We start from the raw sequence: 27,116 nt of genomic DNA, 5'->3' as shown, positions 1-27,116 counted from the left end.
AGCGTGTCATTTTTGTTGCCGGAGACTGGTGTTAGCGAGCTAGTTAGCTAATTTGTTCCTGTAGAAAATAATTAACGTTATAATTCTATTAAGTGTTTAGGTAGTAAACAAACAGCTTAAACTGGATAACTACATAAATACACGCCGTAATTCTGGCTAGGGTGGCTAGTACAAAGGTAACAAACCTCAGCAAATTATACAGAAGCAAATTCTAAATTAACTTACTTCGCGAATACTGGTTATTGAAATGACAGCCTAGTTTAACTACCTTATGTATCAAACAAAATGCGACCCGTTGACACAACGAAACAACTGTTTAGGGACGGTAACTACAATATTAGAAACCATTGTTTTGGTTCTTGTGCTTCTTTTCTGCTTCCTCTCACATTGTTGACATTTGGACGCTCGCTATCACGGCTGTGATGTAAGATAAACGGACGGCGGCCCTCACAGGCCAAACTGGTGAACATTGGTATTGAAGCGCCCCCTGGTGCTCGCTGGCCCAATCGGGTTCGACTTCTCCACAGCGACTTTGTTGCAGCCCATTCATACATTACTCAATGCGGAGCTTTCGTGCCGAGGATGGCAGTCACCACCACGTTTTAAAGTGCCCTGCTTCGTCCACATTACTTTTTTAAAAGGTCACCTGTGAGGAATTATTAATTTTAATGGAATACTAGACCATCTTATTTACAGTTTAAATTGACTTCCTCAGTAGCGTTGGTAGGCTATTATGCTAATGATGGTTAGGCGGGAACTCCACCGATTTTTTTTTGATTTTTTTAAATGGTTAAGATGTAAACAAAGTCATTTAGAGTGGTTTGATGTGAAATGCTCCATTTTAGAGAAACTCGTCAGAATTGTTCACAGTGATGGTGATAGGAACCAGACGTCTGAAGAATTTAATGGCTCTGAAACCTGCCTTACAGAAAGTTATGACATGAAATGGTCAGATATGTGCTGCCTGATTGTCACACTGTAGTATGATAATTTTGAGATTAATTTTTGGATTCAAATGTATTTTAATCAATTTATTTTAATCCATTTTTGACAGAAAAGTATACAAAGGGTGTTGTAAAGCAAAATAAACTTATTTTTTTTCAAACTGACCATCATCAACATTACATATACGATCTCAAAAGACACTTGTAGATTCACTGATGGTTTTGAATAGTTAATACAATGGTTATATTTATGTAGTAGACATTGTGACCCCTGGTTCCTATCATCACTTCTGTAAAGAAAAGTGAAAAGCTCCCAGCTGTGCTGGACACCGGCCCTCCAGGACCGGAGTTGTGCACCCCTGCTCTAGTGGGCCCAGTACACTTTACGAAGTTGTGTGTTCAACTTGTTTAAAACTCTGCATATCTCAAAGCTATGAAATGTTGGCCTTGTAATGTTGTAGGTTGGGGATTTTCAGGAGAAAATCTGATATCAGAATGTCGGTCCATAATTCAGCTTTAAGGAAAAACACCGTCCTCAGGCCAGGCTAGCTCTCACTGTCTTCATGTTTATCTGAAAATAATGCAAATCTTTGCAGATCACTTTTAGGTTCAGTCAATATAAAAGAGAAAAAGCACTGGTAGAATAAGTAATTTCTATATTCACACAAATGCTTATCCACTTGACTTTTAGACAGTTTTAGACATTAAAAATCTTACATGGAATGAGTTATGTACACTGTGATTCAAACTCGGATCTCGCCTAGTTACTACTCGTTTTTACCAACTTCTAAAAAATATCTTCTGCGTCATCATGCACTTGAGGCCAGGGAAAAATAATGTAGTGCTCACCACTATTAAAAGAGACACTGCTTTTGTACAAATCCTGGTGTTTTATTTTCCACCTGTTGTCAGGCACAGCCAGGTCGTAAATAAGCAGAGTTTTCTCTAACAGTTTGCTCTTTCTCAGCTTGCATCTTTGACACTCTCTCTGCTCACACACACACACCCCAGCCCCACCCTTCACAATAGGACTCCATAGCAAACAAACCAAGTGCAATAAATGCTAGATGCTATACTAAAACTAACATGCCAAAACACTGCTTGAACATGCTTCAATAATATTTATCATTTATATTATGTTTGAACCCCCGACCATCCCACCTATCATTGAGAAAAAATGCTCAGCTAGCTAAGAGACCCTCTCTGAAACGTATTTCACTCAGAAATACGTTGTGGTGCGAATAAAAGGGAAAATGCTTTATGATTTCTGATTCAAATTGACTTCAAATATGACAGCAGTGTTGAAATATTTTAAGCTGTTCATTTTTAGTAAATGAGTGCATTTGTGTGTATCAAAAGACTTTATTTACCATTATAGAAATTAAGATTTTGCAGAAAAGCTCTACAGAAACCCATTCATTCTGGATTCTCGCAAAAGAACCCTCCAGTGCCTGACTAAACCAGCAGTTTGTGGCAGTTCTCCTCAGTATAAATTCTCTGGCTGATTTTTACGATAAGAACACGCTTGTCGGGAGTGTAGGATCTGGATTAAACAATGTAGAAGGCTGCACTAATTATACCTGTCAAAAATCTTGGATGTTTTGATTCAAAGATCAACTTTATTAGAATTTTTTTCATTGACTACCTCTGCAATGAAAAAACTCCACAGTTGATATATCGCACTCAATAGTTTACCAGACATAACAAGAGTAACCATGAGGGTGATTCAAATTCAAATGCCAAACATATTTGCGTTTGCATTTCTGTATACAGTCATGAGAAAAGTTAAAAGTTGCATTTTTAAGCTGCTAAATGTCTATAGCTCATCAGTGATGCGTGTATGCTTTTAATGGACACGGGCTTGTTTGGAGTTATTTAGAGAGTCAGTATTCCAATATTCAGAAGTTCCTTTTAGAAAATGTTTCATTAAATGCATATTCTTGATGTAGCCTCCTTAAAGAGATAGCATGCTGCTGTTACTGGATGATGTGCAATTGTCCATTTAGAAAATAAGACCAAGTTTCTGTCTATAATGTGATTTATTGGGATGAAGAAGCATTGCAGTAATATGTATGCCATGCTGGGCATGGATTTTGTGCACCTGCTATTTTTTACCGTACTACAAAAACTCAAATATTCCAAGAAAATATTTAGGATTCTTTTTATTTTTACTTTCTATCTAAAAACTATAGTATAAAATAAAGTATTGACTGTATGACCAATACAGTAGGCTAATATGGGTAATGGAGCAGCCCAAAAATGATCAGCCAAAAAATAATGTTGCGCAGTGGCCAACAGGTGGAGCCTCTCTCTCTCTCTCTCTCTCTCTCTCTCTCTCTCTCTCTCTCTCTCTCTCTCTCCCTCCTCTCTCGATCTTTCTGTCTTTTAATGCTTGTACTTTGAATAGTTCGCACTTCCAGATTTTTAGAGAAACATCACTATCACTAACTAACATCACTTCTATGTGACTTCAAAAGTGTCATGTGGTCACACACTTAATTGATTTTGTTTGTGAAATGATAATTAACAGTCAGCCAGCAAATGCTTAGCAAACATCTCAAAGCAATACTTCATCAGGCTGATAGAACTCAGAACAAACCTGGAATAAAAAGGACAGTGGAAGCAAATTAGGAGGTTTGATGACCACTGGCTTATAGCATACCTACATTTGCTTAGCTTAAATTTGTCTGTGTTACTGTGTTGTTAACACTCATTTTAATGTGATGTCTGACTACAAATAATGTTACAGAACAATATTAAGATCAGTTAGCTAGCCATATGCATCCACAGAAATTTCACAGCTTTTAAGCTGTATAATTTCACTGACATCTTTACAAACATCTCCAGCATTAAAATAATCAACGACACCTGCAATTGAACCAGTTTTAGTATTATTTTTCATACTAAATCAGAAGCTTATTTTTACTCTAATTGCTAAACAGGCTCTCAGAGAGCATCCCCAATGGAAAAAAATAATATTCTAAATAATATCTCTTCTTAATCTTATTTAGCTTTACTACACATGGTTAAGTATGAAACTTTTGTCCTATTTCTGAGATTTCTGAAACTCGGCTCCTGAGGAACAATGCTTACACTATTATGCTGATCTATATGGATTAATCTTATTCTGTGCTTAATAATATTAATATAAGCAAAGTGTAAGATCTCATAATTTTCTGTTATACATTTAAGTACAACCCTGTTTCCAAAAAAGTTGGGACGCTGTGCAAAATGTAAATGAAAACAGAATGCAATGATGTGCCAATCATTTAAACATTATATTTATTTGAAAATAGTACAAAGACAATCATATATCAAATGTTGAAACTGAGAAATTGTATTGTTTTTTGGAAAATACATGCACATTTTGAATTTCATGCCAGCAACACGTTCCAAAAAAGTTTTCAACGAAAGACAACAAAAGTTGTGGAATGCTATAAAACATCTAGGGGAACATGTCACAACTAATTAAATTAATCAGTAACATGACTGGGTATAAAAAGAGCATCCCAGAGAGGCTGAGTCTTTCAGAAATTAAGATGGGGTGGGGTTTACCACTCTGTGAAAGACTGCACAGGCAAATAGTGCAACAATTCAAGAATAACATTTCTCAGTGTAAATAGCAAAGAACTTGGGGATTTCATCATCTAGGGTACATAATAACATTAAAAAATTCAGAGAATCTGGAGAAATCTCTGTATGCAAGGGACATGGCCGAAAACCAGTATTTGCTGGCCATGATCTTCGGGCCCTCAGGCAGCACAGAATTGAAAACAGGCACGATTCTATAGTGTAAATCATTGCATGGGCTCAGGAACACTTCCAAAAACCATTGCCCTTGAACACAGTTTGTCACTTCATCCACAAATGCAAGTAAAAAATGCAAAGAAAAAACCATGTACAAACAGGATCCAGAAACGTGGCCACCTTCTCTGAGCCCAAGCTCATTTAAGATGGACTGAGGCGAAGTGGCAAAGTGTACTGTGGTCCGATGAATCAAAATTTGAAATTCTTTTTGGAAATCAGGAGCTAAAGAGGAGTGAGACCATCTAGCTTGTTATGAGTGCACAGTTCAACAGCCAGCATCCCTGATGGTATGGAGGTGCATTAGTGCTTGTCATGGGTGACTCACAAATCTGTGAAGGCACCATTAATGGACAATATATACTGGTTTTGGACCAACATATGCTGCCGTCCAGATGACATCTTTTTCAGTGTAGGCCATGCTTATTTCAGCAAGACAATACAAAATCATACTTTGCACGTACAACAACAGCCTGGCTCCATAGTAAAAGAGTCCAGGTGCTACTGGCCTGCTTGCAATCCAGACCTGAAAGCATTTGGTGGATTATGACACATAAAAATGTATGAAAAAGGAGACGTCAAACTGTTGAGCAGCTGAAATCCTATATCAAGCATGAATGGAAAAACATTTCACTTTCAAAACTACAGCAACTGGTCGCCTAAGTTTCCAAATGCTTACAGAGTGTTGTGAAAAGAAGAGGTGATGAAACACAGTGGTAAACATGCCCCTGTCACAGTGACAAAATTTTGCACAAATCAGTATGTCTATGCTCCCCCCCAATAACCTAAAGTTTGAGCACTTCACTTAGGCCAGAAAATTTAGTAAAACAAAGAGAAAAAATCTGATACCACAGAATTATTGATGTTAATTGTTCAAAATGTATGGACAAAACATGCCAGCCTTATACAGCCTTATAATGGCCTATGAACCTGAAAAAATGTATGAACAAACTATATGAATTAATGACTCCGGTTCGCTAACTAAGCTTTAGAGATTAAACATGGGCTGTGTAACGTTCATATTTGTGATTAGAAAACATTTGGTTTTAAAAAAGACATTAATGTAGTGATATGCATGCCATCCTTTGCATTGCTTTCTTAAAGTTTGCTTAAAGACCTCAGCTGCAACACACCGAGTTCTCCTCAGAATGCCCTTCAGCGCTTGGTGTTAGATATAGTCTTAGCTCATCTGAAGGGATCACTTCCTATTCTCAACTGTTAGACATGTAAATCAAGTTTATATTTGAATAATAAAATGTTTTCTAATGTATTCCTCTGTGTGCATCTGCATTGTTCTTCATGCTGCTTTTTAGTCTGTTAGCATAAGTGTACGGATGCTACCAGGACACTGAGCTGAAAGTGTGATGGACATTACAGTACTTGTCAGAATTTTGCAAATGGTTAAGGAAGGAAGAAGAAAGTTTCCCCCAACTTATTTTAGTTTTTTAGTATTTTGTTGTACTTATTTTGATTACCTTATTTCCCAAAAGCTCTGTCAAGTATCTTCTCAAAACAACTGCAAACTACTTGCAAAGTGAAGTGCAGTGTGGAATAAGGAAACACAGAGTCAATGATTTGCAAATAAATTAACTGATTAATAAATCAATTAATTAATACTGTGTGTATGTTAAACTGGATCATGTAAGACTCATATACATGACTCACAAAAATATTATGAACATCATTCAAAATAAAAAAAAATATTTTCTTAGTTTCTAGAAATTTTCCTTCAGGCTGCTGATATCCTCTTCCTATACTCTTCCTTTTATAGCTAGGATGCATTCATAACTATGACCACATCCAAAACAACAAAATCACAAAAACAAACATTACATGAATAAAAACAATATCTACTACTATTACTATGACTAATAATAACAACAGCAACAACAATAACAATATTTACAATGTTTATGGTTTAGATGGTAGCCTTGTACATAGAACAGTCCAACATTGTATTCTCAAATGTGTTGTTTGAAAATCAGAGGTATTCGTTTCCACTTCCAAAAACAAGTGAATGCCTTTTTGTTTGCTCCTGGGAATCCCTCCCTTTTGTGCAACCGGATTGGAAAACCCACAGATGAGTAAGGCCAGAAAATAAGCCCTCTTATTTCCATTATCTCTGATCTCTTAAAAAGAATATATTGCTTTCACAATTAAAAGCATTGTGGGCAAGTGAAGGCAGATAGTCAGTAATAATGTTTATGGAGTGCCCAGTCCACTTTCCAGCCTAGCCTTTGGAACAAAGAGAGACAAAGTAAGAATGAATAAGTGAAAAAAGCCAGTTGAACCATAATGCATTAGACTGGGATGTATTTATAAGTCTGAGGGTTTTAAAAAACTAGGCCTTTGTAAGGTCACTATAAATGCAAAACAGTTCAGTTTACTCCCATGAGGTTTGGAAACAGATTATCTTGAGTCACTTGCTTTCCTCTTGATCAGTTTATTTTGAATGCCTTAAACACAAGTAGCACAAATAAATCAAGCTAAAGCAAACCAAATGGCTCATTATTGCAGTGTATGGAGAATAGGTGGTATGACTCGTAGCTGAGAGTACAGCTTTGAAGGGGAAATCGCATGCAAGTCATATTAAGCAGCATCAAACCACAGCCACGTTTTATTGCACTCCGATTACGTTACGGCATTGTGTGGCGCGACCGTGGCTGATTAACAGGCCCGTTTTGACTGGAACAGAATGAATCACTATGTACTGTAAATGTTTGGCTAATCCTAATGGAGGCATGGTCTCCTAATGAAGAAAAAGGCCTCTTTAACAGGTATGCTCCAGGTCTGTACAGTGGCGTATACAGTATGTTGGTGCCGCGGGGCATCGGCGCTGAGGTGTAATTTATCTCACTTGTTTACGGAGAAATGTCCTTGATAGGAATTGCTCTTAACCGAGTGGAGATACTGCGGCTTCTTGGCCACCTCACCCAGAAGGCCCCCAGACGCTGTACAAACTCCAAGCATACAGGCCTCCGGTTATAAGCCTGTGGGCCTGGCCTCCAGCTGGTTTCTTTTTTCGAAAGTGACATATGAGGTTCTGCAAAAATACTCCCAGCTTCATCGTGAGGCCCCTGCCCTCCACCCCTCCTCATGCCCCCACACCTCTACCCCCAAAAGGCCTGGCATTTCAAAAGTCCCCTTCTCTCCATCAAAACTCTCCAAGGCGAGAGCGGAGGCCTGCCAAGTAAAAAATACGTAAAATGCCATGAAATCAGAGGGTACCCACAAAGCGCAAACAATCCCCGTCTATGCATCCCGGACAGCCACTGCAGGCGAAGGTCTCGCTTGGGGGGTGGCTATTTCTGTACCCCTTAAATAAACAACGATTAGTCTCCGGGCCAACCGAAGCCCAGCCTCCAGACAGGTTAATGGGAGCTTGTTTGGTCGGCAGGCATGACACCTCGGCTCCCGGCCTCTTCGTAATCAATAGGCAACTGAGAGACGAGAACAACATTCAGGCTGTAGTCGTACCGGCCTAACCGTGTTTCGACACGTGGGGGCTGGCAAGGTCCATAACAACACAGAACGCCCCTTTGGAGGCCCTGGCTTGTTTGTTTGTTTATCCTTACCCTCATGCCTTCTTCTTGACGTGGAAAGAGGGAATGGCATGAACAGAAACGTGCAGTATGTGAGACCTGAGTGGTTTCCAGGGGTGCCGTTTGTTTTACTGGGCTAATCAGTTTTAATTAGCCAACTCACAGTGGCTTAGTTCAGGTGAAAAGTGGAGTTTGAAGAACAATGTCACAATGGTCACACAAGGAGGCAATGTCTCTTGTTGTTGGAAAGAATCATAAAAGCAAGAGCAACAGCATCTAAGTTCTTCTTCTTCTCTACACCAGCAAGGTATTTCTTATATATTGTTCCAGTGGTGCCCTGCGATGGACTGGCGACCTGTCCAGGGTGTATCCTGCCTTCCGCCCAGTGACAGCTGGGATAGGCTCCAGCACCCCACCGCAACTCAGAAGGATAGGTGGTTTAGATGATGTGTGTGTGTTCCAGTGGCTTCTTTAGTCCTATTTAAATATACATGTAGCTTTAATGCAGTACTAAAGAAGCCTCTGGAGACTTTATGAGAAACACCTTACTAGTGTGCGGAGACAGTCACTTGCCAAGCACAATTTGCTTTAGCCATTGTCGAGCCCTTCATCAGTGGTCAGTTTTTGACCACTCTTGGCTTAATTTTTATGAGCAGTGAATTGCTCTCAAATTAGCAGTGACACAGATGGGTGTAAAAACTCCAGCAACACTGCTGTGCCTGATACACTCGTACCAACTGCACACAGTACCATGTCAGTGCCACTGCTGTGCTGATGGACGACCGCCTTAATAATATGTGGTCCACAGTGGTCAGAAACTGACCAATTACAAACGGAATAGAGGGTAGCTGAAATAGATCGGTTACAGTTCATAACTGATGATCTGTATAGTGGACTTAAATGGTAAGTGGAGCTCACTGAGTGGAAGTAAACAGTAGGTGTTTTTAATAAAGTAGCTGGTAAGTGTATCTATTTTTCAATTTAAAACATGTTTATTCTAGCTACCGCATCTTGATTGGAACATAAACCTTCAACGCCATCCCTCAGCAAGTGGTGTTTTCTACCCTGTGAGACATTCCATTCACCTGGACAGTCTGCGATTATTCGTCCATACAGTGAAGCTATAAGGTAGATCCTTGTAGAGTAGCCAGTTGTTAGAAATACAAGGTAGGCGTTTTTAATAAAGTGGCCGGTGAGTGCGTGCAGGCTTCATAAACATGACATATGCAACGCAGTCGTAGAGCTCTCGCGCCCCGGTGATGTCAGCGCGACCTGAGCGCTGATAGGGCCCTGCAGCAGCCCCCCTCTACACCCCAGACACACACAGTCCCCCCGCTTTCACCTGTTCCGCGTGCGCGTCCCGTTCCTCCGCGTGTACCTGTGAGGACCTTTCTGTCTCTATCTCTATATTTCTCTCTCGAGGATGATTACGCGCGCCCTGCTGCCGTTAGTGCTACTGTTGCTCGCGCCGGCCGCTCGCGCCGAGCCGGCGTTCCGCTGCCCGAGCTGCAGCGCTGAGCGCCAGGCGGCGTGTCCCGCGCTCGCAGAGCCCTGCGCTGAGATGGTGCGCGAGCCGGGCTGCGGCTGTTGCCCGGTGTGCGCGCGGCAGCAGGGCGAGCCGTGCGGGGTGTACACGCCGCGCTGCTCTAGCGGACTACGCTGCTATCCGCCGCCCGATTCAGAGCTGCCGCTCGAGCAACTCGTGCAGGGACGCGGGCGGTGCGCGCGCAAGGTGGACGCAGAGCCCGCGGGGAGCGCCGAGCTGAGCGGTAAGCGTGAGAAGGGACAGCGTGCTCTGTGGTAATAAGGCACATGATAGAAGCTTTCGCATGTTATATCATTGGAGCACTGTCATAACAACAGCTGACACATTGTGCCATATGGTGCACGCTTAAAAAAGATGGTTCTTCATGAGTTCTTTAGTAAAGGTTCAATGAGTTCTATGTAGAACCATTTCATGCTTAATTGGTTCTTTGCATGGTGAAATGGTTCTTCAGACTGATGGAGGATGCGTTGGATTTGGTTCTGTACAGCACCAAAAAGGGTTCTTGTGTTGCTGCAAGCATGACATTGTAACCATAGCATAACGTTTTTGGTGCTATATATAACAATTTTCAAAAACGTTATACAAAGTATATGGAACCATTACCTGTACTAAAGAACCCTTGAAGAACCATCTTTTTTAGTGTGTAATATAGGGTGGTGCATTATAATAATATGCATTGATACCATTTAACACACTGTTCCATTTGGTATCAAGGAACAGTGTTATATCATGGGATAGCATGTTATGTGTCGTAATACCATATTGTAATATCTTGTCCTGTCAAACATGCTATTATGGTAGACTCAGCAGTGCAGCTGAAGTCCTATACTTACAATTGGCAAATAATAAACTGAACAGTTTGATACATGGTAACATGGGAGTGTAGGTTAATAAGGGACAGTGGGATATATGGTAATATGGGTGTGTAGGTTAATAAGGGACAGTGGGATATATGGTATTACAGGACACACATGTCCTAGATCCAGAATGATAAAGCCATTCTTTGATTCAGGGAGGCCTGTAATGCATCTACAATACATACATCTTCTCCTTGTGCATTTGGAACAAATACACTAGTATCAGCTTAAACTTGAATAAACATAAGTTTAATAATCTGTCCTGTAACCTGATGTACCATAATGCACAAATCCGCTCTGCTCATGCTCATGCTTGGCTTCTTGTTGACATTAGTGACATGTGTTGTCATCATGTTTTGGTGGTATGCTGGTGATGACCCTTGAAATGGACTGCAAAATGATGCCAGAAACAGACTATAGTGTATATATAGTATAAGGTAGGCCTTATTAAGTATAGCCAGGCCAGAATTGTTTCTCCTTGTAGAAACAACTACATTGCTTATCAAAAGCAATGCGGTTTTAGCAGGAACGCTTTTGCTGATAGTTTGTATTGAGCATTTGCACTTCATTTCTGACCAAGACTGAAAAACTGACCATGTCAACAGAGCAGTCTTCAGTTAAAAGGCTGCTGATAAGCAGAGCATTGATTTGACCTACATGTCCCGGCCGTTTTTATGCAAGGCACGTTCAGCAGCTGAGGCAGTCTCGGCACCTTAAAGGAAGCACTTGTGTTTGTAGCGTTGCCAGAAATGTATGCACACTTCAGTCTAGCCTGCTGTGGTTTGTCTTTAAAATCTTTTCAGGGCTGGCTCTCTTTTCAGAGTGCTCTCGCTTATTCTAGAAGAAAACCAGGAAGATTATTGGAACGCACCCATGATTAGCAAAGTGGACTTTGCACTCTGACCCTGTCTCATTGTAAATTTTTCACAGCATGTGTCAAAGGATGGGCCTGAGCTCATTTGGTGGAATCCCTATTGAAATGCTCTACAGCTCCTGTTGAGTGGAGGGCACGTTGGAGAGCGAGAGACAGGAAAATCCACACTTCCTGTGAATGACAAACTGGGCCGCTTGCACTATAACCGTGCCCTTATAATAACAATGAAACATTTTTGTGACAATGTTGTTAACATAGTGTGAGCTTTTTGGCCTGTTAAGCTTTTGACTTGTTGATGTGCCCTGAACACACATATCTGACATATTGTGCTTTGTTTTTGCTGCTGTTGCTCTCTGTGCCTTGTTTGCCCTTCAAATTAAGTCCTTAAATTTAAAGTTCCTGCCACCCATGAAACACAGCTAGAGGGTTGTGAAAGCAGCTAGTTCTCCTCAGATGCCATGTTCATTCTTAAAAATAAGAATGAAGAATGAATAATTCAATGAAAAACGTTTAATTGCTGTTGAACCATTGTTGCATATGGAGGTTTTTCAAACTTTAAAAAGGTCACACTTAAAGAACTTAAAGAACCATCCACTGAAATGTTCTTTAGGGAACCATAACTTGTTCTTCTATCTTCTATATAACATTCCTTCAAAGAACCCTTTTTTGCACCGTTATTTTTAAGAGTGTACTTGATCGCTGTTCAGTAACTTGAATTTTTATTTTATTATATCACTGAGCTGCAAGAGTTCCTGACAAAAAACAACAAACACCTATTTTTGGACCAAAAAGCAGAGCTATGAAGCACACTGTGGTGAAAAATAAGGACAGAGTGACCGATGACATTACAATGTCATTTGCTCCAGTTTCGCAATGCTTGGCCTTGTTCTGGTTGCTGTTTTTTTTTTTTTTCTATATTTTATTTCTCCTATTCACATTGCACATAAGATATAATAGAAGACCTGTACCTATTTTTTTTTCTAAGAGGACACAGTTGTGTTGACTTGTTTATCCAAAATCTGATTGAAATAGTAGGTTTGGAAAGCTATTAGAACCAGCCGTTGTGTTTATATTGATAAGGTATGTCCACGTACTGGCTTTTGGTTCCCTAAAGAACCTTTCAATGGGTGAGTCATTTGAGAGATATGGGAGTGCGTAGAAACTTTTTAAAGTTTAAAGAACCTCCATATAACATAAAAGTTCTAGGAAAAACTCTTAAACTGATAGAGAGCATTTATCTGTGAAGGTTCACTGCATTAAAAAATCTCTTTTTCAAACATGGTTCTTAAGGGAACCAAAAGTGTGTTTTCTATGGAATTGCTCACAGAAAGTGTAGAAAGGAGTGTTTAAGAGTTTAGGCGGATTAGCACATACATTAATGTGTGATTAGCACGTACAGTGAATGAAATCATGTTTGATGTCATGCTGATTACATGTAGGTAAGACATTCTATGTTATTAAGCGTTAAGTTACATTAATCAGAATTAATCTGAAATTAACATTTCTGTTTCAGAACAATTAAGAATGATTCTCGATTGGATTTTTTTGTTTTTAGAAAATACTGTTCATTTCCAGTTTTTGTTTTTGTTCCTCAAACTGGTTCAGAGCCCTGTTGTGTACGCCAGAGCAGGAAATGTGGACAGAACTGCTGATGTAGGTTTCTACACCCATCTTTACCTAGAGGGAAACTGAGGGTGATGCTGTCCTCTTTTGCACTGGTTCCAAAAAAGAAAACCTCCTAGGCCTCACAAAGCCCCTCACCTGGCAGAAGGGCTTGAAAATAAATGGCCCGCTTATGAGCTATACGTACAGGGCTAAAGGGAAACGGTGCCCGCCGGACCGAAATAGACCAAAATAATCCCCCTGCTTTCTGCAAGAGCGGGTATGGCTGCCATCCCCCCAGGGCGGCTCGGCAACACGGATGCCAAGAATCTTACCGTGTCGGGCTCCAGAATAAACTCTCAAGCTCCCTCCAGCAGCTTGGAGATAACACAAACAATGTCAGAAATGTTATTGAGCTGAGTGAAGCTGGGGGTGGGGAGGAGGAGGGAGTGTGGGAGCATAGAGCATGGGGGGGGTGGGGTTAGTAGGCGATGGTCTTAAGAGCTCAACAGAATTTGCGGAGGTGGTCTTTTTTTGCGTGATCCCCTCGCATGGGGATTTTCAGGGCCAGGCTTGAGACGTGAAGATGTTCACATGTTCGTCCAATAAAGGAAATAAGCGTGTTTGGTGCAGGCCTTCATCCTGCTTTCTAGAAGTCTGGACTGTAATCTTGACATAACATCTAATGTACTGTTGAACTCCTAAAAGCACATAACACTAGCAAGCCTGTATCATCAGCATACTAAAAAAACTAATGAAACTCAGTGAAGACATCGAAGGCTCTGAAGAATGGTAATTTAGCATTACCTTATAGGCATTTATTTAAAGAGTATTTTGGTCTGGACTTATGCAGAGGTTAGGCAACGATCATCATATTTTTCTGCACCTGTCAGAATGAATTAGAATCTTAGAGGTACACTATGTAAGTTCAGGGGATTTGAAGACCTCACTGGTGGAAATGTGTAATTGCAAATAATGTGTGGAGAACATTTTGTAACATGGGCTGTGCTTTGAACCCCTTCCCAAAGCGGATGAATCTGATGATTGCTTGGGCGAAAGAGTATTCAAAGAGAACTTCAAAACTTAGTGAAGGACATGTCTTCCAAGGATGTGAGTGAATAATGTACTGTTTTCATCATATCTTCATCAGTACAATGTTGATTTTATATTTGAGACCTTAACATTGAGCCGGACCTCCTTTCTGAACCTGTGCATGTGATGTTAATAATAATAACTTTACTTAGTCTTTAGACATGTGAAATGGTCCAAAAGACTCTTGAGAAATCTGACCTGACACCTGTGATTTCTATATTACTAAGTAAGGCTTTACAGGGTGACTCGTTGCAGCGCACGGACACCATATTTGAATGTTATTTTTTTTCCAGACACAAAAATTATTTACTACCTATCTCAATTTTAAGAAAAAATCTTATAGTTTTTAAGCTTTATAGAGGCTTTCTCTATTAAACTGGACTTTAATATGTTAATTGTCATGTTCTCAGCCTCATTGGTTTGACACATTTTTATCGTTTTATATCATTTTCATGTTTTCGTTCATCAATGTTCTCTCACTACAAGCATATGTTACACAAGTACATAACACAACCACTGGGCATCCCTGTGGTGTCAACCAATCTTGACTGCTAGCCTAGCCACTTATCTATAGGCCAATAAATGCAACCAAGCTAACCTTAATTGAACTCTTATCTTGTTTGTCAAATAGAATCATAAGAAAAATAATGATGCTTTCTTTATTCAGCACAAAATAGATGCCAGAGACAAGTTTTTAACCCTTTCAGTCAGAGAAAACAAGCCAAACTGAAACAAGGTATCTAAATAGCCAAGTGCCTTGCTAACTTTAGCTTTTAGCTTGTTGTACTCCTCATCTGAGTCATTTGTTTGAATAATCTATATTCTTAATTGTAATTATGTTTTGCAGATGATTACTAGTTATACAGCTACAATAAGATATTTGGCTTCCTAGCAGTAACATTAGTTATCGGCCTTTCTCCTGCATTCGCCAGAGTGGAGAGAGAAAAAACTTTTCAAAACTGTCCGATTTATAAATCAAGCAGTTGTAGTTTTTCAAACATTCCTACCACCTTCAAGATACATTATCAGAAGGAGGTAGTCAAAGTCTTTTCGTTTTGGCCGGTCTGTCCCTTTAAGTCACATTTACTTATTTTTCAGGAAAAAGGATGGAACCAGAAACAGCAACGCATTAATTTACCTGGAAATGGCATCTTCATATGCACACATACAGAACTGTACAACACTGTTTACATTCAAGTACAATAGACTCTACTTATAAACATTGACAAATGATCAATAGCTCATCTTGTCTGATCCAGTACCCCAGTGGCATAATATAGAGTGCAGTATGTCACAGATTGCCTGTGGTCCTCATTCGTTTTTCTTCACTGGTCCTACCAAAGCTCTTAATTCCCATAGAAAGACCTTTTGTGTCATAACTTTCATGTAAGAACAAGCCCAGAAGGCTAGTTCTCTGCAGTGCATGCACCACTGCCAAAGACAATATCTTTAGCGTTCTCTTCTCCTGAATGAAGCACAGACATCATCCTTGCCTGAATACTCAATCAGTGCTGAGTCAATAGAATAAATCTCAGGCTCGATTCCGCTGCCGGCTTGGTTGCAGCCAACAGGACGGGGATTAGAACTTTGATTTCAGACAGAGAGCGAGAGAGAGAGAGGAAACTTTTGTTCACTATGTCCTCTATTAAGCCAATGCCGGTTATGCCAGGGTTCCAGAGAGGAGGTTGCGCAGAATGGCGCCAGATAAGCTGGTTGTGATTAAGGTTGTGGGCATGGCCCCATGTTAGAGCCCATGGCTCCAAGTCTTTCTTTGCAGAGCAGAGAGAGAATTCATGAGGGCATTTGTGGTGTTATTTCTTCTCAGTGGACGTGGAGGTAATGGAAAAATCGATGTAATGAAAAGATGGACCACCTGTGGTTCTCAAACAGGTAACCATTTTCTACAGTTCTGAGGCCCTGCATTACAGCCTTGGACATCATTCTCTGCTGTACTGCTCCAAGCAGCAATTGTGCTACATCTTTCTTTAGGTCATGAACAGCATTACCAAAGTGTCAAAAGTTGACAGCCTACGTAATTGTCAAAGGACAAGTTGGAAAGTGGCTTAAAAACACTTACACATGTAAAGTTAGCTCATGACAAAGCACATCTGAGCAAAAAACTAAAAGACAAGGCCAGTCGGACTGTTCTTTTTTGATGAATTTAAATGTGGAGTTGCTAATATCAGAGAGTCATCTGTACCTGATATGTGACAGGAGCCTGGCTGAAGCATTTTAGAACACAATATCAGTGTTCAACTACTCTCCAAGGCCTGTAGCATCTCAGCATAAGAGCAATGGCCTAGGATTACACTCCCCTCATCATTTTTATATGGAAAGCTGATCTTAGATCAGAAATTTGCTGTGAGAAACTGGAATACACAGGCTGCATTGTGATAATTAGAACAATATGATGTGGTTTCTATGTACGATGGTAAACCATGTTTCTGCGGTTAAAAAGGTAAGCAATGGAGTGGGAAAAAATCCAGCGACAACAGATTACACAACTATCCAGGATGGCAAAAAAAATGCTAATAACATTTCATGTTAAAAACAAATGGTATGTCAGTGTTCTGATACTGCAGAGTCAACCAGACACAAAGGTGTTCTCCAGTATTTGAAAGGGCACACACAGTGTGCAGACCTGGTGGCCCTTTGCCCCCTTTCGCTGGTCTCCGTCTTTTGTACTGAGACACCCTCTGTCTCAGGTTTCTCTCTGGGGAGGCAGGAATGCGCCACCTCTGGAGTGGAAAAGAGATTATGTAATAGAGGCAAAACAAAAAGCTCTGTGACCCGTCTCTTGCGCACACCTGATTTCATTTGACTTCTGTAGGACCTGCTGGGATGCTGACTTCAAAGAGCACACCCCACCCCGATGCCACTTTAAGGAGGCCAGACCATAGAAATCTCTGAGGGCTCAAGTGTTCAGAAATGCGTGATCAAACAGAGAGCAGCTTTTTATGGTTCATACTTACCTACAGCACATTGCTAAGCTTGGGATCAGTTCCTAGATCGGTTTATGGTGATTGTGCATGAGAAAAATGTCAATGCATTACATGCACTGTTTCAGGGCTGTATTTCAAAGGCAAGCGCAAGCTAGGCCAGTCAGAGAAACAGTGGTTAAAAGATTAGCTGTTTTCCTGTGTAAAAACAGTCATTATTCAAAGCCTATCATGCACAGTTTGCTGGGAGTTCTGATTAGAACGTTGTACCAAGATTGTGGGAACATGAAGAGGTGCTGTGCTACCACTGGAGTCTGTGTCTTGTTTAAACAGTACATGATTTGGCCAAAAAAACTAACTTCCCCTTTTCTTCCTACTGGTATGACATCCAAGCAGTCTCAGACATTTGGAATACGTCAGAAACATTTTAGTCTGAGTCTTATGTTCGAGTTCAATGTGCTGTTGCATGTAATTTAGTGTTAATGTAAAACTATGGAAGAATGAACATGTGTTTTTTGTTTTTTTTCTTCCTTATCCCTTGTGCAGTTCTATTGATTTTTGAACGTTATCAGTTAGATCTTTACTATATTATTAGGATCAAGAGCAAGGATTTACCTTGAAATCTAGAACACTCAGTTCAAGTTTATTCATACCAGCCCCTTTCTGTTGGTTCCAGTTAAACTGTGCACAGGTCTGTATTGCTACATAATATTAAACAAAATGCTTTTATAGATGTCCTGGCCTGTAGCCTTTGGTCAGCTATTGTAGACAGTGTTTGGTGCAATTGAATTTTTGTTTCACAGCCTCCCTCACTGTCTTTCTTTTCAATCATACCTCTTGCTGAAATCCTCCATCTTGGAATGCTCTGTTTGCCGCAGTTAAAGCAAAATGCTAGAAAGACAGAAGCGAAGCAGAGATGCATTATTTACTCCTGTTCTCACAATAACAAATACCAGGATTGTAACCTAATGATTATTGAATGACTGGCAATGATGACTCATGAAAGATTTGCAAATATCAGAGCAATTTACTGTGATGCAAATGAAAAGCAATAACTGCTGATGAAAACATGATTTTGGAATTCAAAGGAGTAGTTTGAAAAAAAAAAAAACAATGAAGCTCTGAGAAGCGTTTAAAAAGAAAAGGCAGTCAGAAGGACAGAGATATTCTACTGGGAGAGATAGTCTCAAACCCCATCTACGAGCAGCTGCAGATTCATAAATGATTAAAGGCCACATCCTCTCTCTGTGTAATGCAGGCCAAAAAATGGATGCAGAAGATGCCAACTTTCACAGTGTGGATAAATCAGACGGCTCTCACGTTTCACAGGAGACACACAATTCCCTAAATTCTCTGCATTCCCCCGCCGAGTGGTTTGGTGGCAGTGCGCTGATGTAGGTGAATGAGTACTAAATGCATAGCCGAGGTCCTGTTTAGCTTTTACAATAATAGCTCTTTCCCCTCTTACCTGCTTCCCTTTAAAACAAAGCCCATGAGTCCCTATCTGACCCCAGCATCCTTCCCCTGCGTGTTTTCACTGCCGGTAAATCTCTCAGCACATGGGTAGCTCTCCATCTCGCAGGAGAATGGGAGGAAAGTGTTTGTGCCGCAGTGGTATGCATGTGTTAGATCGGAGTTTCTCTCTGTGGGTGCATGGAGCAAACTTTCACCCCTTGCCCCCATTTTTCTCCCCCTCCCCCCCGTTCTGCTCTTGTGTAACGCAGAAAAAAAACCTTGTGCCCGCCAACTTTGCGCCTGCTGTGGCCGGTCCTGTTTTTTCCTCCATGACGTTCATGATGGGTCAGCAGCTCCAGCCGGCCGTTCTGTTTGTTTGAGCGGTTTTGCTGCACTGAGGCAGAGGGGGGATCTTGGAGAAGATGTCAGAATCTTGGCCTAGGTCTGGGGCTTCCATTAAACAGACACTGACAGGGACAGAGCCGTACGCACGTGTCTGTTTAATGAAAGCAGCAGACCTAAGCCAAGATTCTGACGTCTTCTTGGATGGCTTGCAAACAGGGGCTTTGACAAAAGTGTTTCATTTTGTAGGCCTTTGTTTGCTTTCTGTTGAGAGTCGTCATCTCTTGAGTCACTTTCTGGCCTCTAAAAGTGCTCCTTTGGGCTCTCCGAGGTACAGGTGAGGTGGTGGAGCCTGTGGAAGTGGGCCAGACTGAGGTGCCTCCGATAAGGAAGCCCACAAAGGACAGCCACTGGATCGGGCCTAAGGAGAGCGCTGTCATTCATCACCGCCAGCAGCTAAAAACCAAGATGAAGTACAAAGGGGACGAGCCTAAAGTGCCGCGTGCCAAGCCGGTAAGAGATGACAAACATCCAAAACACAATTCATAAAGTTTGTGGAGGGGATTCATTGAGAAGCTGAGAGGCAACATCTGGTTATTTTGAGCAACAGAAACAAATCTGTACTCTATAACTATAATGAATTGTCCTTAGTGGTTTATTCACAATATTAGTCATAATAAATTGATTGTTTGTAGGTGTAGCATAGCACGGTAAAATGAGTGCATTTTGTTTCAAAGGCTTTAATTTTAGTGGCCTAGCACATTCTCTGTTGGGTGGCATTTAAACCCTTATACAACACTGACCTCTAGTGGCCACATCTGCACAGCAGTTTTATTATGTAAAATGTAGGATCTATATGCTTTTGTGCAGTATTCACTAAAATCATTGAAAAAATAAGATTCAAATATGTTTCACCTCTGTTTAACAGAAGGTTACCTTGATAAATATCATCTTAATATAAAGCTGTCACTGACCGTGCTAAGTGTCCTGGTTTTATGAGCTTGGATGAATGCCCTGAATGTGATATAGTGTTTAATGTTAGTTGCCCTGTATGGTTGCGTTTGCTGGCCCAAGAGTTTAGATCCATTAGAACAAGCCATTAACAGGGAATTTTTCCAAAATTCTGCATAATGAAACCGTTAGGATGTTAACAAAGGCATTCAGAGTGGTTTGATGTGAAATGCTGCATTCCAGAGAAATTTTTCAAGACAGAACTGTTTTCTATGTAATGATACAAACCAGACATCTGAAGCACGTAATGCCTCTAAAAGCAACCTTATTTATACAGCAAAAGTTTGGACACCCCTTATTTTCTAAGTTAACACATCCTCTACAGAAAACACACTTTGCACCTTTTAATGCACAAGTATTGTGCATTTGCTGAATTTATTATGTCATGGAAAAATTAAACATAAAATATGACCTGTGCAAAACATTTTACATTTTATGTTTTTTTGTCACATATGTTAATAAATAGTAAATAAATAAAAGATGTGCAGTGAAATTTGCAGAACAATGTCATATTTAAGCCTGTAGACTGTAATTTGACCAGAGGTGCTTAAACTTTTGCATACAATTGTATGAAATGGTTATGAATAATATGAGACATTGTTTTTGATAGCTTTGAGGCCTAAAATGTATTTTTTTAAATCCATTCATGGCAGAGAGGTACATGCAGAGTGTTTTAGGACAGCACTCAAAGGAATCTCTTTTTTTTTGACTTGCTAATCACAATACCAACTTGTCCGCATTACATATAAAAACTCAAAAGACATGCAGGTTCACTAGTAAAAAATGTAATGGCTAAATTTGCAAGGGGGATCTTGCATTCCCGGTTTCTATCACTACCATTATAAAGAAACGTGAGTCTGTAAATTTCTAAACAAGGAACCATTTTGCATGGAAGCACTCAGAATGACTTTGTTTAGATCTCAGTGATTAAATTATGCAGAAAATTTGAAAATATCAGTGGAATTCCCCTTTGAGAGAGGCTGTTGATATCTGCAGGCAAGGACATGTCCAACTCTTTGAATCACTCCACACACATACACACACCCAGGTTGCAGACTTGGTACCTCAGCTGTGGTCCGTAATAAAGAGATTTGATTTAATGAAGAGATGAGACACTTCATTTTAATGTTCACTAAATCACTGCATTCACAACAAGCACCATAGGCCTTTTCCATTTCTCTTATGGTAGAGGCTTGTTTTGGGAGATTGTGGTGGGATATTCCAAAGATCAGTAGTAAGCTCTTGGGTGCCTGTCATTTTCTCCTGCATTAACTCAGCATAAAACAATATTGGCATCTTTAGCATTCTGTGCTGGATCACATATTCCTTGAGAAAGTAGGAAATGACAAACCAAATGAAATTTCTCTGAGAGATACATTACATGGACAAAAGTATATGGACTCTCCTAATTATTGAATTCAGGTGTTTTAGCCATACTCATTGCTAACAGGTGTAGAAAATAAAGCATATAGCCATGTGATCTCCATGACAAACACTGGCAGTAGAATCGACCATGCTGAAGATGTAAGTGACTTTAAACACAGCACTGTCATAGGATGCCAGCTTTGCCATAAGTCAGATTGTGAAATTACTGCCCTGCTAGAGCTGCCCTGGTGGAAATGGAAACATCTAGGGGCAACTGCTTAGCAACCATGCAAAACTCACAGAGATACCATATGACACTTAAAAAAAATGCCCCTCACTCACTACAGAGTTCCAAACTGCCTCTAGAAGCAACATCAACACAAGAACTATGCGTCAAAAGATTCATGAAATAGGTTTCCATGACCAAGCAGCTGCACAGAAGCCTAAGATCAGTATGTGCAATGCCAAGAGTTGGCTGGAGTAAAGCATGCCAGCCAATAGACACATGAGTCATGTTTCACTCTGGCAATGTGATGGATGAATCTGGATTTGGCGGCTACCAGGAGAGCTCTACTTACAGGAATGCATAGTGCCATCAGTAAAGTCTGGTGAAGGAAGGATAATGATGTGGAACAATTCTTCAGGGATTGGTCTAGGCCCCTTAGTTTCAGTGAAGGGTAATGTTAATGCTACAGCATACAAAGACATGTTAGACAATTCTATGCTTCCAACTTTGTGTTAGCAGTTTAGGGAAGACCTTTCTTGTTCCAGCATGACTGAGCCCCTGTGCACAAAGTGAAGTCCATAAAAACATTAGTTGATGAGTTTGGTGTGAAGGAAGCATCAGTACAACATCAGTCCAAAATGCTGAATAGGCACAAATTCTCACAGACACACTCCAAAAGCTTGTGGAAAGCCTTCCCAGAAGAGTGGAGGCTGTTACAACTGCAAAGGGGGAAGGAGGGGTCAAATCCATTTTAATGCCCATGGTTTGGAATAGGATATCCAACAAGCTCATATAGGTGTGGTGGTCAGGTGTCCACATACTTTTGGCCATACAGTGTAAGTGGAAGTAGATGCTCATCCATTCACAGTGATGCATTGATTGTGCCATGTTTTGAATGGGAGGGATAGAGCCTTTGCTAAATTTTGGATCTTCCCCACTTCTGTCTACATGGTCGTGTGATAGCTTGATCATCATTCTCCTCCATGTAATTTGAGGTTCTTGACAAGACTGCAAGGACAGCAATTCAAAACAACCCCCCACCTTTTAAGAGGAACTAGCTGATTGTACCTGTAGGCCTCTTTCTCATGCTATGCTAAGCTAACTGCTCCTGACATCTTCAAACTGCATCAAAGTAGAAATACATTAGTTTATTCCTCTTGATGAACATAAAAGCTTGCATTAAATGCCAGGCCATCCCTTGTGAAAAAGTATGACTACACTCATTTCTTTTTTGTGTTTTAGAGTCAGTGTCAGCAGGAGCTGGACCAGGTGCTGGAGAGGATCACCAAAATGCCCTTCAGAGATAATCGTGGCCCTCTAGAGGACCTCTACTCTCTGCACATACCTAACTGTGACAAGAAGGGGCAGTACAACCCAAAACAGGTACTTTTCTCTTTGAGGCTGCACCTTTCAGGCATAATGGGGTAGTCACTCAAAAAAGTATTGCATTACAAATCAATAATAATTACTTCTCTGAAACTATAGTGGGATTACATTTTACTTTTCACTGTTCATGACTTTACATTACTCTGTAAAACCAGGGCTTAAATTGGAGGGTGTTTGAGAGGGGGGCTGGGGGACTGTTTTCTTTTCTATTTTTTCATTACATTCAACATTAGACTCCTTCTCCTGGATAAACTGTAAACTTGCCCAGCCTAAATTTGTAACTGTACAGTGATGTGCATAGAGCCATAATGCTCTGGTTTAAAACTGAAGAATCATAAAGCACAAGCGCATCTTAAACTGCTGAGATACTTTAGATAACTTAGTCTTTAAGTTAAGAAAAGCCATGAAAACACAGAAAAAATAAATGCAATTGCAGCCATAAGTACCAAACATGTAGCAATTTGTTTTCATTTTAGGCTGTTGGAGAACATGCAATGGTAACATTCACATTAGTCTGCATGGGCTTTTATTGCACAACAAACAGCATAGGACCAGAATTTTACCCATTTGTGTGTGGTGGTGGCCTCAAGTGTAAAGATGATTTATCCTGATGCAGATATGAAATGAACCCCTTAAAATCTCAGGCTTATTACAAACCAAGGCTTACTATTCAGTAACTACATGGACTACAGTGCAAACTGGCTGAGTTATTCTTAGGTTATAGAAGTGTATAGTAAAATTTTGTACCCGCTGGTTTAATCTTGGCCATTTGAAAGACTCCTGCCTAGTAATACTTATGAAACTAGAAGTGTAAACTTCACAAAATATGCTGTAAAAACATTTATTAGTACATAGGTCACCTCATACAGACTTTTTCACTGGGGCTCCCAAGACCTCTCTCACAATTAATACCCTGTGTAAAACCCATACATATTTGTACCAACTTTAAAGGACACAAGAAAACATAGTAGCCCTTTCAGTACTTTATTTAGATTAGAAAAAGTAGCCAATCACAGTAAACATCATTTTAAAAATACTGTCACTCTTCCTGGCTTTGACACAAAACAGAACCAGTTCTGATGATTAAAATTATCACTGACTAAATTTGTCAAAACCCAAAAACTAATCAGTTGAAATAGTCCAAAAACAGCTACCTCTAAACATTTTTCATGAATAAAATGTAAAATCTGAGTCAACTGAGTCAGATCTATTTAGGTCTAGGTTGAAACACTGTCTTCTTCAGCAAAAGAATTCTTTATTTACTTTCTGTCAGTTTCATATTAGCAGGTTTAGGTGCTTTGCTTGGCTCTTCTCTGCATTTGCGCTGGGCATATGCACAATCAAAGTCGTAAAACATTGAAGAATACACCCATAACATGCATAAACATTTAGGAAAGCTTATGTTAACAGCTACAGTGTTTTCAGATATTCTGTCTTATTGTTGTTATTGTTGATTCACTGCCTGAAATGAACCGAATTCAAGTTAAACGCATTAACTGATTGTTGCCATTGTGGATTGTCTACTGTGTTTCAGTGCAAGATGTCAGTGAACGGACACCGAGGTGAGTGCTGGTGTGTGAACCCTCACACAGGCAGACCTATCCCCACCTCCCCGCTGGTGAGAGGGGACCCCAACTGCAGCCAGTACCTTGATACCCTAGAGGTGGAGCCCCCACCGGTACCCCAAAACTAAACCAGCCCTGAATCCCGAACACCCACCGCAATACCTACGCCAAGAGCCGAGGTCCAAAAGGACCCTGAAGAGTCAGTGTTTTTAACCCCTTAAACAAGCTACCAATATACTTTGAGTGTATGTATGTGTGTGTTTGTGATTTTTTTTATTATTATTTGTAGAATTGGCATAGAATGCAATGTAAGCAGCATCAGTGTCGAATGAATCCCAGCATATGATGGGAGGTTACTATGGGTGTTACAGAAGACTTGATACAAACATGCATGGAAGCTGTTTTTTATCATTCCAGGTTTTAAATGTTGATTCCATGGGACTATAAAGTTACAGTCAGCTCTCCTCCACATCTTTGAATGAACTACGGGCAAACTTGATGTGTTAGAATGTGTAGTTCTCTCTCTTTGGTGCTATTCTTCATATTTTAAAACATTCACCTGCCATAATGACTCTACTGGAAATGCTAAGAAAAGGGTATTTACAGTATATTCAAGTAGGGCTGCAAGTTATGGACAAAATATAATGCAATAATATTGCTACTTTTTACAATTACAGTACAGTGAGTGAATATGGGGAGAGCAAGACACAACAAATTTTGGTTTTGGCTAAATAATTAAAAAAAACATTTCAGCATGATTATTTTTTTTACACAGGGAACGTACACATCTCTACTACAAATGACAATGTAAACTTTATTTCAATTACCTACCATTTGTGAACATTGCAGCTCGAAGTGGCATAAGATCCAGTGTTAGAACTGACCCCATAGATGGGGTTAATTGTAATAAACTGAGGGGCAAGTCACTAGAAAAGCCTGGTAAATTGATGCAAACACCATGCATTCAGTACTGTTTAAAGTTGTTTGAAACAGGAAGATACAAATATACAGTACTGTGCAAAAGTCAGAGACCACCCTTCAATTATTTAATTTCCAATCAACAAGGCCATTAAGTACAATTATTCATTTTTCAGGAGATACACTATATGGACAAAAGTATTGGGACACACCTCTTAAACATTAAATTCAGGTGTTTCATTCAGTCCCATTGCCACAGGTGTATAAAATAAAGCATCTAGCCAGGCAGCCTGCCTTTACATACTTTTGTGAAAGAATGGGTCGTTCTAAAGAGCTCAGTGAATTTGAGCAGAGGACTGTAATAGGATGCCACTGTTGCAATGGAATTCTTCCCTCCTAGATATTCCACGATCAATTGTGGCATTAGAGTGGTATTATTGAAAAGTGTCAGACCATGTAAAGTTACAGAGCGGGGTCGCCGAGTGCTGAGGCGCATAGTGCATAAAAGTTGCCAACGCTCTGCTAAGTCAATAACTGCAGAGTTCCAAATCTCCTCTGGTATCAACATCAGCACAAAAACTGCACTGGGAGCTTCATGGCATGGGTTTCCATGGCCAAGCAGCTGCATGCAAACCTTACATCACCAAGCACAATGCCAAGTGAAGCATGCCACCACTGGACTCTGGAGCAGTGGAAACGTATTCTGTGGAGTGATGAATCACGCTTCTCTATCCGACAGTCTGATTGATGGGTCTGAGAACATTACCTGCCTGTCTGCATTGTGCCAGCTGTAAAGTTTGGTAGGGGAGGGATAATGCTATGGGGCTGTTTTTCAGGGGTTGGCCTAGGCCCCTTAGTTCCAGTGAAGGGAAGTCTTAAAGATTCAGCATACCAAGACATTTTGCACAACCATATGCTCCCAACTTTGTGGGAACAGTTTGGGGAAGGCTCATTACTGTTCTAGCATGACTGTGCCCCAGTGCACAAAGCAAGGTTCATAAAGACATGGCTGGGTGAGTCTGATGTGAAAGAACTTGACCGGCACACACAGAGCCCTGACCTCAACCCCACTGAACACTTTTGGGATGAACTAGAAAGGAGATAGTGAGCCAGGCCCTCTCATCCAACATCAGTGTCTGACCTCACAAATACTCTTTTGAATGAAAGGGCAAAAATTCCTCCAGACACACTCCAAAATCTCATAGAAAGCTTCCCAGAAGAGTGGAAGCTGTTATACCTGCAGAGGGGGACCAACTCCATATTAATGCCTATGGATTTAGAATGGGATGTCATAAAAGCTCCTGTAGGTGTAATGTGCATAATAAGATGTCCTAATTCTTTTGTCCGTATAGTGTATTTGTGAGGTGATAAGATATAAGATAAAGCACTTGAATAAGGAAGAGTGAAGTCAAAGTAAAATACGAATAAAAACTGGAGTTTCCAAAACTGGAGTAAATAAAAATAGGACTCCTACCAACCATGCCAGACAAGTTAGACCACAAAACTGTACTTGAACCATCAGAAAGTACTTGAAGCTTTCAGTTTTTGAGAAATAGAAGAATATCAAGCTCCACACTTGCACTAGACCAAGAGTCGAGCTTGATATCGGAGATGAGAAAAAGAAAGACCAAAAAGAAAAAACTTGCAA

At 40.3% G+C, this 27,116-nt stretch overlaps 2 protein-coding genes across 7 annotated transcripts in view; one reads left to right on the top strand and one right to left on the bottom strand.

Annotated features, from left to right (window-relative positions):
* Window positions 1-414, bottom strand: part of LOC118808117 (serine/threonine kinase 11 interacting protein) — a 50,478-nt gene extending 50,064 nt beyond the window's left edge. For 5 of the 6 annotated variants that reach the window (XR_005007259.1, XR_005007260.1, XM_036570551.1 and 2 more), the window contains exon 1: window positions 269-414. The gene's annotated coding sequence lies outside the window, so the exon portion shown is untranslated. Of the gene's footprint in view, window positions 1-225 lie in introns of all 6 variants that reach the window. The other variant, XM_036570552.1, reaches the window with a different exon arrangement.
* Window positions 415-9,594: 9,180 nt separating this feature from the next.
* On the top strand, window positions 9,595-24,798 carry igfbp2a (insulin-like growth factor binding protein 2a). Its single transcript, XM_036570550.1, has 4 exons — window positions 9,595-10,059; window positions 19,335-19,510; window positions 22,842-22,982; window positions 24,520-24,798. The coding sequence occupies exons 1-4, from the start codon at window positions 9,714-9,716 to the stop codon at window positions 24,676-24,678; spliced, it is 822 nt and encodes a 273-aa protein (XP_036426443.1). The 5' UTR covers window positions 9,595-9,713; the 3' UTR covers window positions 24,679-24,798.
* Window positions 24,799-27,116: the final 2,318 nt, after the last annotated feature.

Source organism: Colossoma macropomum, unplaced genomic scaffold (assembly GCF_904425465.1).
Source record: "Colossoma macropomum unplaced genomic scaffold, Colossoma_macropomum, whole genome shotgun sequence".
NCBI classification, from domain to species: Eukaryota; Metazoa; Chordata; class Actinopteri; order Characiformes; family Serrasalmidae; genus Colossoma; species Colossoma macropomum.
The sequence above is the reverse complement of the archived record's forward strand: the minus strand, read 5'-3'. Positions and strand labels throughout refer to the sequence as shown.